General features: G+C 42.8%; 1 protein-coding gene across 2 annotated transcripts; it reads left to right on the forward strand.

The window, feature by feature from the left end:
- The first annotated feature begins 10,542 nt into the window (after positions 1-10,542).
- On the forward strand, positions 10,543-15,522 carry LOC135564681 (uncharacterized). 2 transcript variants are annotated; one of them, XM_065010288.1, is made up of 2 exons: positions 10,543-10,970; positions 12,201-15,521. In XM_065010288.1, exon 2 carries the CDS (start codon positions 12,220-12,222, stop codon positions 13,381-13,383), a length of 1,164 nt encoding a protein of 387 aa, XP_064866360.1. In that variant the 5' UTR covers positions 10,543-10,970; positions 12,201-12,219; the 3' UTR covers positions 13,384-15,521. The 2 variants fall into 2 exon arrangements, with proteins under 2 accessions (XP_064866360.1, XP_064866361.1); XM_065010289.1 differs by lacking the exon at positions 10,543-10,970 and adding an exon at positions 11,141-11,332 and having other exon boundaries at positions 12,201-15,522.
- The last annotated feature ends 7 nt before the right edge of the window (positions 15,523-15,529 follow it).

Consider the following 15,529-nt stretch of genomic DNA (forward strand, 5'->3'; position numbering starts at 1 on the left):
AGCATTCCTCAACTTGCCCACTTTGCCTGTAAAATATACATTTGTTTGCGATGTCATTGTCACGCCCTGACCTTAGAGAGGCGTTTTATTTCTCTATTTGGTTAGGTCAGGGTGTGATGATGTTTCTATGTTTTGTATTTCTTTGTTTTGGCCGGGTATGGTTCTCAATCAGGGACAGCTGTCCATGGTTGTCTCTGATTGGGAACCATACTTACTCAGACCTTTTTCCCACCTGTCTTTGTGGGTAGTTAACTTTGTTTGTGGCACATTGCCCTTAAGCGTCACGGTTGTTTTGTATTGTTTATTGTTTTTGTCGGCGTCATCCTAAATAAAAGGAATATGTACACATGCTGCGCTTTGGTCTAGTTCTTTTGACGGCCGTGACAGAACTACCCACAACCAAATGTCCAAGCAGCGTGGTAAAGAGGACTCCTGGCGGCAGGCTGGGGAGTAGCGCCGTCCAAAGGAGGAGATAACGGCAGCAAAGGAGGAGTGGCAGCGATATGAGGAGGCACGTCAACGAAGCAGGCACGAGAGGCAGCACGGGGAGATTGGCGGAGTCGGAGTTTAGACCTGAGCCAACTCCCCGTGCTTGCCATGGCAAACGTCATACTGGTCAGGCACTGTGTTATGCGGTGGAGTGCACGGTGTCTCCAGTGCGCGTTCACAGCCCGGTGCGCTACATCCCAGCTCCCCGCATCTGCCGGGCTAGGGTGAGCATCCAGCCAGGACGGATGGTGCCGGCTCAGCGCGCCTGGTCTCCAGTGCGTCTCTTCGGCCCAGGATATCCTGCGCCGGCTCTGTGCACTGTGTATCCGGTACGTCTGCACAGCCCAGTGCGCATTTGCAGGGCGAAGATAACCACCCAGCCAGGACAGGTTGTGCAGGCTCTAAGCTCGAGACCTCCAGTGCGCCTCCACAGCCCAGTGTATCCGGTGCCTCTGCCCAGAACTAAGCCTCCTGTATGTGTCCCCAGCCTGGTGAGTCCTGTGCCTGCTCCCAGAGCCAGGCCTCCTGTGTGTCTCTCCACTCAAGTGATGATCCATGGCACGAAGCCTGCAGTGATGATCAATGGCACGAAGCCTCCAGTGATGATCCATGGCACGAAGCCTCCAGTGATGATCCATGGCACGAAGCCTCCAGTGGTGATCCATGGCACCAAGCCTCCAGTGGTGATCCATGGCACGAAGCCTCCAGTGGTGATCCATGGCAAGAAGCCTCCAGTGGGGATCCATGGCACGAAGCCTCCAGTGAGGAGTCATGGCACGAAGCCTCCAGCGACGTCCTCCAGTCCGGAGCCTCCAGCAACGGCCTCCAGTCCGGGGCCCGCAGCGAGGGTGCCCAGTCCGGGGCACGCAGCGAGGGTCCCCACACCAGAGGCGCCACCAAAGCGGGGTGAGCCAGAGGTGGAGCGGGGAGGTGGAGCCGCCACCGAGGATAGATGCCCACCCGGACCCTCCCCTATAGGTTCAGGTTTTACCATCACCTACTTCATCAATGTTGTGCTGATAGAATCCCTTCTTTCCTTTGTTTAGCTTGGTCACAATATTTCTTAATTTACAATAAATTTGCTTATCAAACAGAGTGCCACATTTATCTGCTACTTCTTTGGCATCAAACATTGAATCATAAACTTTCTCAGCTCATCATCAATCCATGTGGCACCGTTTGACCTCACAGTGCATTTTCTTAAAGGGGCATGCTTATCAGCTATACTCATAAATCATTTCCTAAACAAACTTAGTGACATTTCAGGATTTTCCTTACTACACACTTCTAACCATTGCACATTCTTAAAAAAATAAATAAAAGGTTGCATTTTTCTCCCCAGTTTTCTCCCCAATTTCATGGTATCCAATTGTTTATTAGCTACTATCAACTCCCGTACGGGCTCGGGAGAGACGAAGGTTGAAAGTCATGCGTCCTCCGATACACAATCCAACCAAGCCCGATATGACTCTCTCATTACCTGGCTGTTAATCTAACATCTGCTATGGAACATCTGACTGAAAGATGAAGGATTGTTAAGCCTTGAGACAATTGAGACATGGATTGTGTATCAAATCAAATCAAATTCTATTGGTTACATACACATATTTAGCAGATGTTATTGCGGGTGTAGCGAAATGCTTGTGCTCCTAGCTCCAACAGTGCAAGATTGTGTATGTGTGCCATTCAGAGGATGAATGGGCAAGAAAAAATATTTAACTGCCTTTGAACGGGATATGGTAGTAGGTGCCTGTCGCACCGGTTTCAGTGTGTCAAGAACTGCAACGCTGCTGGGTTTTTCACCATCACCAGTTTCCCTTGTGTATCAAGAATGGTCCACCACCCAAAGGACAACTTGACATCCTGTGGAGTGATTTCGAGACCTTGTAGTCCATGCCCCAATGAATTGAGACTGTTCTGATGGCAAAAGGGGGTGCAACTCAATATTAGGAAGGTGTTCCTAATGTTTTGTACACTCAGTGTATGTGTTAAACACTTTACATGCCAAGGATTTAATTGAGAGAGAGTGAGTGTGAGAGAGAGAGAGAGAGAGTGAGAGAGAGAGAGAAGGGAGTTCCCTTGTAAACAGTCAGAGATTCCATCCTACTCTATGACATGTCTGGAAGTCCCCCGTTGGATTGGTTTCTCCATAGCAATCTTCCAAATATTTACACATGCAGTAAGAGCAGTGCTGGAACTGGATCCATGAGGTTGGATCCATGACCGTTTTATTTTGGCAAAGCCTGGCTGGATCCATAACAATTGAATAAGGCTTTATGACTTCCAAACCCTACCAAACACACAGTATTTGTACATGGTACCACTGTGAATATCAAATACATATATTATTACTGACTACAATGTATTTGTAGAATGATGTATCACAATAGATATTTAATTGATAATGTACATTATTTTAATACTTATGATTGGAATGTAAAAAAGGTATTTCTGTAAGTCTGTCTGTCTCTCTGTCTGTCAATTGTGTCAACCCACAGTTTCCGGGGGTTTACCAAACTGGCACACCGGGCATGTGCCCGGGGCCCCGACCTCGAGGTGTAAACCCTGGATTGCTGATGCTAAGTATTGGCCATTGAAAGACTTTGACGCCACCGGTTGGCCATATTGGCACTCCCCAGTAGGAGCAGTCCTCCATAGAAATGAATGAATTTGTACAGTATTTACATTCATTGTATCAAGGGCAAAATGACATGTATTTAAGTGTTTTTTTGTAATGGAGACAGTAACAATAGTAATCTCAAAAAATGCAGCTTTAAGTAAAATGTTTTTATATATACACTACATGATCAAAAGTATTTGATTGTCGAAAATCTCATTCCAAAATCATGGGCATTAAAATGGATTTGGTCCCCACATGGCTGTTATAACAGCCTCCACTCTTCTTGGAAAGGCTTTCCACTAGATGTTGGAACTTTGCTATAGGGACTTGCTTCCATTCAGCCACAAGAGCATTAGCAAGGTCGGGCACCGATGTTGGGCGATTTGGCCTAGCTTGCAGTCCGCATTGCAATTCATCCCAAAGATGTTCTATTGGGTTGAGGTCAGGGATCTGTGCAGGCCAGTCAAGTTCTTCCACACCGATCTCGACAAACCATTTCTGTGTGCCACAAAGTTGGAAGCTCAAAATCATCTAGAATGTCACTGTATGCTGTAGCGTTAAGATTTTCCTTTACTGGAAAATCGGTGGAACTATGAAAAACAGCCCCAGACCATTATTCCTCCTCCACCAAACTTTACAGTTGGCACTATGCATTCAGGCAGGTAGCGTTCTTCTGGTATTCACCAAACCCAGATTCGTCTGTCGGACTGACAGATGGTGAAGCGTGATTCATCGCTCCAGAGAACGCGTTTCTACTGCTCCGGAGTCCAATGGCGGCGAGGTTTACACCACTTCAGACAACGCTGGCATTACATATGGTAATCTTAGGCTTGTGTGCGGCTGCTCGGCCATGGAAACCCATTTCATGAACTCCCAATGAACAGTTATTGTGCTGACGTTGCTTCCAGAGGCAGTTTGGAACTCGGTAGTGAGTGCTGCAATCGAGGACAGAAGTTTTTATGTGCTGCATGATTCAGCACTCGGCGGTCCCGTTCTTTGCTAGCTTGAGTGGCCTACCACTTTGCAGCTGAGCCGTTGTTGCTCCTAGACGATTCCACTTCACAATAACAGCAGTTACAGTTGACCAGGGCATCTTGAGCAGGACAGAAATTTGACGAACTGACTTGTTGTAAAGGTGCTTATGACGTTGCCACGTTGAAAGTAACTGAGCTCTTCAGCACGGTCCATTCAACTGACACTGTTTGTCTATGGAGATTGCATGACTGTGTGCTCAATTTTATATACCTGTCAGTAACAAGTGTGGCTGAAATATCTGAATAAACTCATTTGAAAAGGTGGCAAGGTCGTGTATTTATATATTTTTAGCTCACATAATATAATTTAGAAGTATGGAATAAGGTGTCTGTAATAAACTGAATGTGGCAAAAACTAATGTAAATATTTTTTACAATGGTGAGAGAGTGCCAAGATGGAGGCAAGGTGGCTTCAACACAGCGCTCCCTATAACTCATCTAGTGTATATATAAATCATTGTGTACAACAGCTGATGAACCTAACAGTGGAAAACTGAAAAAAATGTGTTCAGGGTTATTTCCTGACAGTTTCTGGTTGAAAATACAATCTACCCAGGACCTAATCAGCAGGTCACCCAATAGCTATTTTGCACTATTGGTTAGAGCCAGTAAGTAATGATTTCATTGTAAGGTCTACTACACCTGTTGTATTCAGCGCACGTGACAAATAAACTTTGATTTGATTTGAGGTTTGAATGGGCGGAAGTTTCAGCTTGTCTGGTGATATCACCAGTGCCAACAGAAACTGTATTTGAATTCCATAATATTGAACTTGAACTTACATTTTAATGTTATATCTTAGAATTTGTAATACACAAATGTAATCATAGAATTCATCATATGAACTGAATTGAATGAATATTGCATTACATTTTAAAATTCAATTTCAATTTGATTGAATATTCAAATTCAATATTTAGCTAGCTTTCTGTTTTCCCATATATTTGGGGCCCCAAATGCGTTAGTCTGGCCCTGCTCAGTTTGTTTTAGATTTTGTTAAAGGCCCAATGCAGTCGTTTTTATATCAATATCAAATCATTTCTGGGTAACGATTAAGTACCTTACTGTAATATATTTCCATAAAAATTGCGTTTAAGCAAAAAAATATTTCTCAAGCAAGAATTTAAAAGACACTACACAAGCTCTTCCCTGGAAGCTAACTAGGTCCAGGAACACATAGCGACTATGGTGACCTCGGAAACGGCAAGAGAAACAAAATGGAAGAACACATGGAACACAAGGTTTCAAACATTAATCACACATCCTTTTCGTTCTCTCTAACCTCATTATGTCAATGGTGTGTCCTAGTTACAAGCCAGAGTGAGTCATTGTAGAGAAAACATGTGAAGTTACCATTGAGATTACACAGATGTTGTTTTTCAATGCAGAACTATGCAACCATGTTGTTATTATGGAAACATATGGTCAGACTCTAGAATCAAAGTAAATACTTCCAGCTCTAGTGGTGGAACTGAACACTGTGAGGGTTGAGAGCCAGAGGGACATTACAGCAAACAATGTGGTATGTCACAACAGCGGTGTAGCCTCTTTTTTATACAATTTCAGTCGTGCAGAGAGAGAATGCTCTGAACCACATAAGCTTGAAAGGGAAGAATGAGGGGAAGACTTATGAAAGAAGGAGAGGCTACCCAGTAACCTTGTAAAGAATCGGGGATTCCATCCTAATCTATGACATGTCTGGGTGTCCCCCGTTGGATTGGTTTCTCAATAGCAATCTTCTAAATATTTATACATGCAAATACTATGGCCTGTTGATTGCCTTACCTCCTCATGTCATTTGCACACACTGTATATAGACTTTTTTCTGTTGTGTTATTGACTGTACGCTTGTTTATTCCATGTGTAACTTTGTGTTGTTTGTGTCGCACTGCTTTGTAGTTGTAAATGAGAACTTGTTCTCAACTGGTCTACCTGGATAAATAAAGGTGAGCTTTACTCAGAGAGTTGTAAGTGGCTGGGTTGGATCAATGACAATAACAATTGAGTAACGCTTATGACTTCCAAACCCTACCATGTACACAATAGAATGAAAGGAACATCAAACGCATGGAAACCACTTGTTTGACTCCGTTACGTTAATTTAATTTCCAGATATTACAACGTGCCTGTCCTCCTGTAACTCTTCCCACCAGCCTCCTCTGTTGTGCATGGTACTACTGTGGATGTCAGTGCATCTGGAAAGTATTCAGATCCCTTCCCTTTTTCCACATTTTGTTACGTTACAGCCTTATTCTAAAATTGATTAAATACTTTCCCCCCCTCATCAATCTACACACAATACCCCATAATGACAAAGCAAAATCAGATTTTTTGAATATTGTGCACATTTATTAAAAATACAAATTAAAAATACCTTATTTACATAAGTATTCAAACATTTTGTACGAGACTGCATCTTATTTCCATTGATCATCCTTGAGATGGTTCTACAACTTGATTGGAGTCCACCTGGGGTAAATTCAATTGATTGGCCATGGTTTGGAAAGGCACACACCTGTCAATATAAGGTCCCACAATTCACAGTGCATGTCAGAGCAAAAACCAAGCCATGAGGTCGAAGGAATTGTCCGAGACAGGATTGTGTACCAAAAGACTGCTGAGCCATAAGACTGCTGAACAATTAATAAAATGGCCGCCTGGACTATTTACATTGACCCCCCCATTGTTTTTACACTGCTGCTACTCGCTGTTTATTATCTATGCATAATCACTTTACCCCGACCTACATGTACAAATGACCTCGACTAACCTGTACCCCCGCACATTGACTTGGTACCTGTGCCCGTGCCCCCTGTATATAGCCTTGTAATTGTTATGTAATCTTACTGTGTTACTTTTTATGAAAATTGTACATTAGTTTATTTAGCAAATATTTTCTTAACTCTATTTCTTGTACTGCATTGTTGGTTTGTAAGTAAGCAAGCCAATAGCGTGCAAAGCTGTCATCAAGGCAAAAGGTGGCTACTTTGAAAAATCTTAAATATAACATATTTTAATTTGTTTAACACTTTTTTGGTTGCTACATGATTCCATATGTGCTATTTAATAGTTTTGATATCTTCACTATTATTCTACAATGTAGAAAATAGTAAAAATAAAGACAAACCCTGGAATGAGTAGGTGTGTACAAAATTTGGACTGGTACTGTATATTTACCATATACTTGTTCAGCCACGACTCATGGAAACATAGGGTATTACAGGATAATACATTACGAAAATATATTTGTAGAATGATGTATCATAATGCATACTTCACCAATAATGTACCAATATGTTCATAGTAATGATTGGAACTGAAAAGTCAGTCAATTGGCAACACGGAGTTTGTTTTACAACGTGTTACACTTTTTCTCAATTGCTAAAACACAATTTCTGAAACCTTGCTTCATTTCCTGAAAACTTTAAACACAAAACCTCATCTTCAAGCACTATTTACATAACCTCTGACTCCTCTCGCAAAATGAAACATTCGCCTCAAAACAGTTTTACCTGTGTTCAAAATCAAACACTGCTCTCAAATCATAAACAAAGTGATCAAAATGATATACACTCTCAAGCAGTCAGTAAACAATACACTGAAAAATAGAAAACACATTGTTCAAAACATACAATTCTCAGGGAGAAGAACATTTTTAATCTAAAAAAATAATCATATTTTCCGTCATTGTCTTTTGATGAACGAAAACATGTTCTATCATAGTAGCTCAAAATTGATCAGAAATTACTACTCTGCTTTGCACTTTGCAATTTTGTTTTTTGTTCTTCCTCCTCCTTGTACCCCTATTTTTACAGTACTGTACCCTGCATCTCACAAACTTGTCCTTTGTCTCTGTGATACTGTCATTCTTGTTCTTTGTTGATATGAACCTACAACCAGTCAAAATCTATTGAGCAGTCAGTACTGTTAATAAATGGAAAGCACAATGTTCAGGGCCATACAATTTGTCCATTGTACAGTATACAGCCTACAATGCACTGTAATACAGTATACAATACTAAAAGGGACAAAAATCAAAGGAGTAAACATGTGATCAATGTGCTTCTTCTTGTCTTTGAGCTGGGTCAGGCCAGAGCACTTCGTCGACATCACAAGCAATATTGTCCCCCCTGAGGCAACGGGGGAAGAAGCCTCTTGTGTGCCGTATCCAGCCCTGACATGATTCCTCACCTATATCACCACAGGCTAAATCCATGTCTTGCAGCAGATTTACTCTGGTGTAGGGTTGTCTATCATACACTTTCCATATCCAAGAGGAGAAAAACTCCTCAATCGGATTCAGGAAAGGCGAGTATGGAGGGAGGTACAAGTTCATAAACTGCCCATTGATGTTAAACCATTCCCTTACCTGAGCAGCTCGGTGGAAACTGACATTGTCCCACACTATCACATAGGTGGGAATGGGATTCTCATTTAGCTCTTGACCCTGCTGCTCTTGAACCTGCTGCTCAAATAAAATATCTCTTAGATTGGCAATAAATCTTAGAAGGTGCTGGGTGTTATATGGCCCGAGTGTAACATGGTGATGTAAAACACCATGGTTGCTGATAGCAGCACAGATTGTGACATTGCCACCTCTTTGACCAGGGACTTCAACAATGGCCCGCAGTCCAATCGTGTTTCGGCCTCTCCTTCTCCTCTTTGTTAGATTGAAGCCTGCTTCATCAACAAAGATGAACTCATGGGGTCTGTCCAATGATTCCAAGTCAAATATTGTCTGTGTAGAAATACAATATACTGTATGTAGGATTCGTACAGAAGTTGTACAGAGACAGTGCAATACCGTAGAGTACAATTAGGCTTCTGATTCACATACATTGTATGTACTGAAGAGTAATGTCATTCACATGGTATGTGTTAGTACTGTAGACAATCTGGATTACAGTAAATGTTTCTGAATCTACACTTACTTGCACATACTGAGCTCGCAGTTCTTTCACCCTTGGTGAATTGCGCTCAAAAGGTACTCTGTATACTTGTTTCATTCGCATCCTGTTACGATGGAGGACACGGTCAATTGTGGAAATGCTCACACTGTCGATTCCCTGGAAGTGTGTGTTGTCTTGTATCACTCGTTCCTGGATTTCTCTGAGTCTTATTGCATTATCTTGAAGGACCATGCCAACTATAACGGCCTCTTGCTCCCGAGTGAATATAGCTGTCCTTCCACCTGCACGTGGCAGCCTTGCAATTCTACAAAAGTAGTTCTGCAGTTACAAAACATATTCATGCAGTACAATAAATACAGTGATTAACTTTACAAATGTCTATTGAAACAGCTGCATTTAGTGTAGTACAGTAAATTTGCAATTACCAAAATACAGTAGTATCCTGTACCTGTTCTCTTCTCTGAATGTCCTTACTATGGTGGATACAGAAAATCAGCTCAAATTGGGTTGCACTCTAAGTCCTGCTTCCTTCATTGTCAGTTCATGGACAAGAACATGGTCTATAACTATTGCTCGAATTTCATCAGATATTTCCACTCTTTGTCTTCCTCTTCCTCTTCGTCCTCCTCGTCCTCTTTCTTGCCCTCCTCATCCTCTTCCTCCTCGTCGCCCACCTCACATACGCACTCGTCCTCGTATTCTCACATTTTTTCTTCTATCCATTCTCAGACTTTCTCCTTCCCACCTTCAACAACCTGTTTGCTCTCTGAACTGGCTTATATTGGTTGTGTCGTATAATTTGAAACAGATTAAATCAATTTTGAGTGGTTGTGTTCAATCAATGACATGTCTTCTCTATTTGTATTTGATTGTTGCCACTTGTGTTTACCAGTATGGATGACATGTGCATTAGAGTGCAGAATGTGTTTTGAGAATGAGAATGTGTTTAGAGTTTTGCTGAAAAGTCTAAGTGAGATCTGCAAATTGTGTTTTACCATGTGAAATGGTTTAAGGTATTGACAACAGACTGCATAATTAGCTAAATGAGTCCAAGCAACTGAGAACTTTGTTCAGCCAATGGGTTTTAGTGTTTTAGCAATCGAGAAATCTGTAATATCTTATGCCACCTACTGGTCTCATTCTGGTCTTAAAGTCTTGTGCTACCTGCTGTTAAATCGTAGAGATGTTGGTATAATTCTAAAAAGTAATGGCCTTATACCAACAGCAGAGGGAAGCAGAGTACTGAGAGACAGCGACAATCCAGTAAATGTTTGCTACCGTGAAAAAACGGAGGATAGTTTAGTTCAATCAAACGGTGCATATACAAATTTAACAACATATTTGAAAATGAAAGATTATTTGAGACAAATACTATCTACTTAGTTCTAGTTTAACCTGATATTATTATTTTCTTTGCCACTCGTGTTGACAGATGGTCCCGATTATACGTGTGAGTGCCCGATCGCACTAACAGGAGCGCGCACGTGGCTGTCAGCAGAAGGAAATGCAGGCGATTTGTGCTAAATGTCTAACAGCAGCACGACCACACTGCTTGTGAAGGACAGTTTGGAAGAAGGGAATACCATTTGGTCGTAAAATGATATACATTTGTAAGATTTAAACTCTCTGCAGTTATGTCAGAGAGTAACCCAAACATACAGCTAGGTTAACAACACTCGCCTAACATCATTAGCCAGCAAGCTAACTAGCTAGCTAGTTTTGGGGGACATTGCGCCTCCTAACCTGCTCAGCCGTTGTCTATTTATTTTCCCTTTGTTGCCTGGACAGTCCAGCTTCTCATTGTCGTGCTTTCATTGAACGGAGGAGCTTAGCGGACCGGAACTGTGGGGGGCCCGCGGACAAACCCCCTGCCCTGGGCGTCCAGGCGGACGGATCACGTAGACACGCGGGCCGTGGGTAAGTTTACACGAGAGAGTTTATATCGAGGGAAGCGGATGGGCAAGGCCGTGGACCCAATGGTCAGGCAGGGCCCCAACGTCAGGGAGGGGAGTGGACCACTAGAAAACGAAGATGCCTGTTTGGCAACAATATAATTTTCCTGTGGTTGAATTGGGAAGTTGTGTTGCTTTGAATGAGTCCTCGAGAGGATATGAAAACACAATCGTTCGTTTTTAGGTAGCTGTAGTAGCTAGGTAGTTCGCGTGTTGGCTGACGCTAGTTAGCAAACCAACCTGCTTAGATCAGCGAAATATAAATACAATCTTGTCCGTAATCTTGGTAGAAGAAATACGGTACTGTATCGGTGGTTGCTAGCGAAGGTAAATTTGTCTGTCTGTTGTGTTTGTTAGTGCATGCACTTCATAGTGTTGGTGGCCACACCTGAGTTGATCGTTAGGGCCAGGCAGTCTTTTGAAAGAATGTATTCTACAATGTATTTGAATTGTAGACATGTAATTGTCAACATCCAGCTCTGTGGAGTGTCCGTGAATTTTCAGTGTTCGATGACACTGGATAGATATTGGGCAGAAATGGAGAGGTGGGTTTGGGTATAGTAAATAACACAGGTCAAATCATCATATTGAACAACATTAAGTGAAACCTCAGATAGACATGCATAATTCTACCTATTACTGTATTGTTACTGTATTGTGGAGATGGTGCTTGTTGAAAATACCCCAATGGGCATAATTCGAAAAATCCAAACCCATGTCCACTAACTAAATATCAAATAGAAGACAAAGAGTAGGAGGTAGGTGTGTAATGAGTGTCCAATGTCCTCTTTCAGATATAGGGAAGTGTGTTTGTTTAATTTTAGCTGGTTTTCATTGTCTGTTATTAGAATCTTCCCCACAGTTCAAAACTGCAATTCCACCAATATAGTAGCCAGTAAAACTTTGGGCATATTAGCCTATCTCTCAAATAATGTCCATGATTTTGAAATATACAGCCAACTTCTTCATTTAACATTGTGGAAGCAAAGACTTTGTTTTTTTGTGAAAAACTTGTCTGAAAAGTGTGGGGCAGGGACTGATGGCCTCAGTATTATTTATTATCATCAGTCCAACGTAATTTACTCTAATACACTATGGAAATGTGGAGAGGTTGTTTCCATGTGATCATGATTAAGAGTTTTGTTAACTTTGGTTTCTCATGAAACCTTTCTGTCTTCTCTTTCCATCTATCAAGGAGAAAATAAGGAGGCGCCATGGCCGAAATCTCCGCCCTAATCCCCTCACCTCCAGCTATAGGTGACACACATGCTGCCCCCTCCTTTCCCATACCCTCTACTGCCCCCCCTCCTCCCAGCAGCACCACCCCAGAGCCCCCTAAGGAGAACCCAATCCCCAAGTCCTCTCTGTACCGTGACAAAGCTTCTCTGACATTAACTGTACCAGGAGAGACGCTTCCTTTTCACCCTCCTTCTCCCAAGTCTCCCAAGAGAGGGGGGAGAGGACCTCCACCGAGTCCCCCCAAACGCGTCTCATCAGCGTTAACTCCAGAGACTCCAGTGCCCCCACCTCTAATACCCCCAGAGAGACCTGCCGCCTTACCTGTAATAGCCCTAGGTACTCCTGCTATACCACCTGTAGATGTAGCATTGTGGCAGGGGGAGGGAGTGAAGGAGACATACATGGGGGCAGGGGCCAGCCCAGTGTTGGCTGTAAAGCAGGAAGTGAGTAACCCAGGGGGCAAGGAGCTGTTGAATGCCCCCTCAGAGGGCCCTACACAGGCCCACAGTGAGCAAGAGGTACAGGGGGTAACACAGCAGACTACCAGCCCTTCCTCCTGTCTTAATCTCACCCCTAATCTCTACCCCAGTGTTCATGTCACTGTGAACACTAATCCTGCTACTGATTATGGTCAGCCTCAGTCTATGGTGGAATCTGCCCCTCCTCCTGCCCCCACTTACACTCCCCCTCCTGCCCCCACTTACACTCCCCCTCCTCCAGACTCCACCCAAGCAGATGCAGCCCCTGAAGCACAAAATCGTCAGCCACCAGAAGAAAGACAAAACCCTCCCACACTGGACACCCCCAGCCTGTCTCCCATACCTGAGACCTCAAGCCAATCTCCCAGAAGGGCAGAGCTACCCAACACCCCCTCCAGAGCAGGGCATCCCAGCCCCCCAATGATCCAGGAACCTGTCTCCCTCTCCCTGCCCTACCCCAGAGCCCCAGCCCCAGACACCCTCAGCTACTTGGAGTCAGCCAGCATGATGTCAGGGACCCTGGAGTCTCTGTCTGGCCTGGGGGAGGATGGAAGCTCTATCGGGTCAGACTCAGAGATCAACGGCCTGGCTGTCAGGCGCACTGACAAATATGGCTTCCTCGGCGGGACCCAGTACAGCGAGGGCAGGTGGGCATGGTAAAACAAAAACACACCCTCACTCTATGCACACACCCATGTAAAATACACATCTATTGTGTCTTCACTCTGACTGTAGATGGGCAATTACACTGGTTTGTTTTTTTCTCTCTTAAAGAAAATTATATTTGTCACATGCGCCGACTACAACAGTTGTAGTAGACTTTACCGTAAAATGCTTACTTACTAGTCCTTAACCAACAGTGCAGAGTAAAAATTTTAAAAAAGCTAAACATTTGCTAAATAAACTAAAGGAAAAATAGTAACACAATAAAATAACTATAATGAGGTTATATACAAAGGGTACTGAGTCAATGTGCAGGGGTATGAGGTAATATGTACATAGGTAGGGGTAAAGTGACTATGCATAGATCTAAACAGAGGGTAGCAGAAGCATAGTGGGAAGGGATATGTGTATGTGTAGCGTCAATATGCATGTGTGTGTGTTGGAATGTCAGTGTAGTATGTGTGAGTGTATGGTTGAGTCCAGTGAGTGTACATAGTCTGTGCAAAAACGTAAAATTAACAAAAGGTGGTCAATGCAAATACTCCGGGTAGCCATTTGATTAACTGTTAAGCAGTCTTATGGCTTGGGGGTAGAAGCTGTCATGGAGCTTTTTGGTCCCAGACTTGGTGCTCCAGTACCGCTTGCCGTGCGATAGCAGAACTCTATGACTTGGGGGGCTGGAGTCTTTGACAATCAACCGTCTTTCCTGGCTTGGTCATCTTCTCCGAGTCACCCATCTTGCCCAAGTGATCTCTCCCTCCCCACACTTTCTGTCCAGTCCTCCCTATATCCACTCTAAACTTATCGGTCTGTCCTTCATCTCTCCTTTGTGTGACTCAGATAGATAGTGCTGAGAGAGCTTTTGTGACACAATATGTACTGACTGCCTCGCCCAGCCACTCATTTCCCTCTCTTTCTGGAGGACGTATCTTGCCCCTCCCCTCGGACAGTCTCTCTAAGTGCACTTCCTCCTCTGTTTTATTGATTTAGTTTGGTATTGATTAAGCCTGTTCCCCTTCAGGGTCATTATCAAAGGGTGTCTGTGTGAGAGAGTAGTGAAGGACAGAAATATTGTAAATGAGCATATAATATGAAGTATAATATAAATCTGTAGATGAGTATTCCTTTTAAAGAATCTCAGGTCGCACAGCTTCCATTTAAAACAACTCTAGCTCCTGTTTGGAATCTACTGAATGAACATGACCCTGTGGCTGCATCCAATCTTAGGATATCCATATTTAGATAAGCAGTTTTTTTTATCCAGAACAAAAATGTGTTAAGTGGTGGGCATGGCAGGGGTCGTGACAGTAGGTGCAGTCAGCCCGTCAGTGGGGATGAATTTTAGAGGCCCCCAATTTTGTATATTTTTAAGACAATTTTCTGCATTTCTCCAAACTTCTCCATGGCACCGAGATACATTTTTGCTGTTTTAAATCTACTTTCCTGCAATTCTACATATTCTGCCTTGGAGCTGAGAACATTTTTGTAGTTTAAGGTGAATTACCTGCAATTCTATGCATTTTGCCATTTCTAATGCTGTGTTCTTTTGCTCAAACATAATAACAAAGTTGATACTGTTCAATTAATTGTTTTTGTAATTTTAGCTTTTATTTTGCTGATGTTAGTTCTCAAAGATTCTATTATAAAAAATAATATATATATGAGGTCTATTATCTTTTCTACGTACTTTGTAGAGGAATTTTTAGAGAGGGGTAAAGAAAGATTTTGTTTCGGGCGCCAGGCAGGTATTAACCATGCTGAAAGGAAAAGAGTAGGATAGAGTACCACTACCAGATCCACACACATCAGCAGAAGAGACTGCCTAGAGTGTAGCCTGTTTTCCAGATAGCCAGTGGAGAGAAAAGATAAGACACCATATAAAACACATGTCACAGCACAGGGGTAACCCAACCAAATAATAATGGCAGAGCAATTTAAAGGCAACTTCATAGAAACAATTGACAAGAAAGAGCCCAGTCATCAACATTAGATGATTTGCAATATTCTGCATTACCTCAGAGGGGGGGCGGTATGAATGGGTGTGTGGAGTGTGTGTTCATAGACGATACAAAGAAGGCCTTAAAATGCCTAAAAATCTTCTTGGCCAAATGTAAATGGTCCACATAAAATCGATCTTAAACAC

The sequence above is a fragment of the Oncorhynchus nerka genome, linkage group LG26 (genome assembly GCF_034236695.1).
Source record: "Oncorhynchus nerka isolate Pitt River linkage group LG26, Oner_Uvic_2.0, whole genome shotgun sequence".
Lineage (NCBI taxonomy): Eukaryota > Metazoa > Chordata > Actinopteri > Salmoniformes > Salmonidae > Oncorhynchus > Oncorhynchus nerka.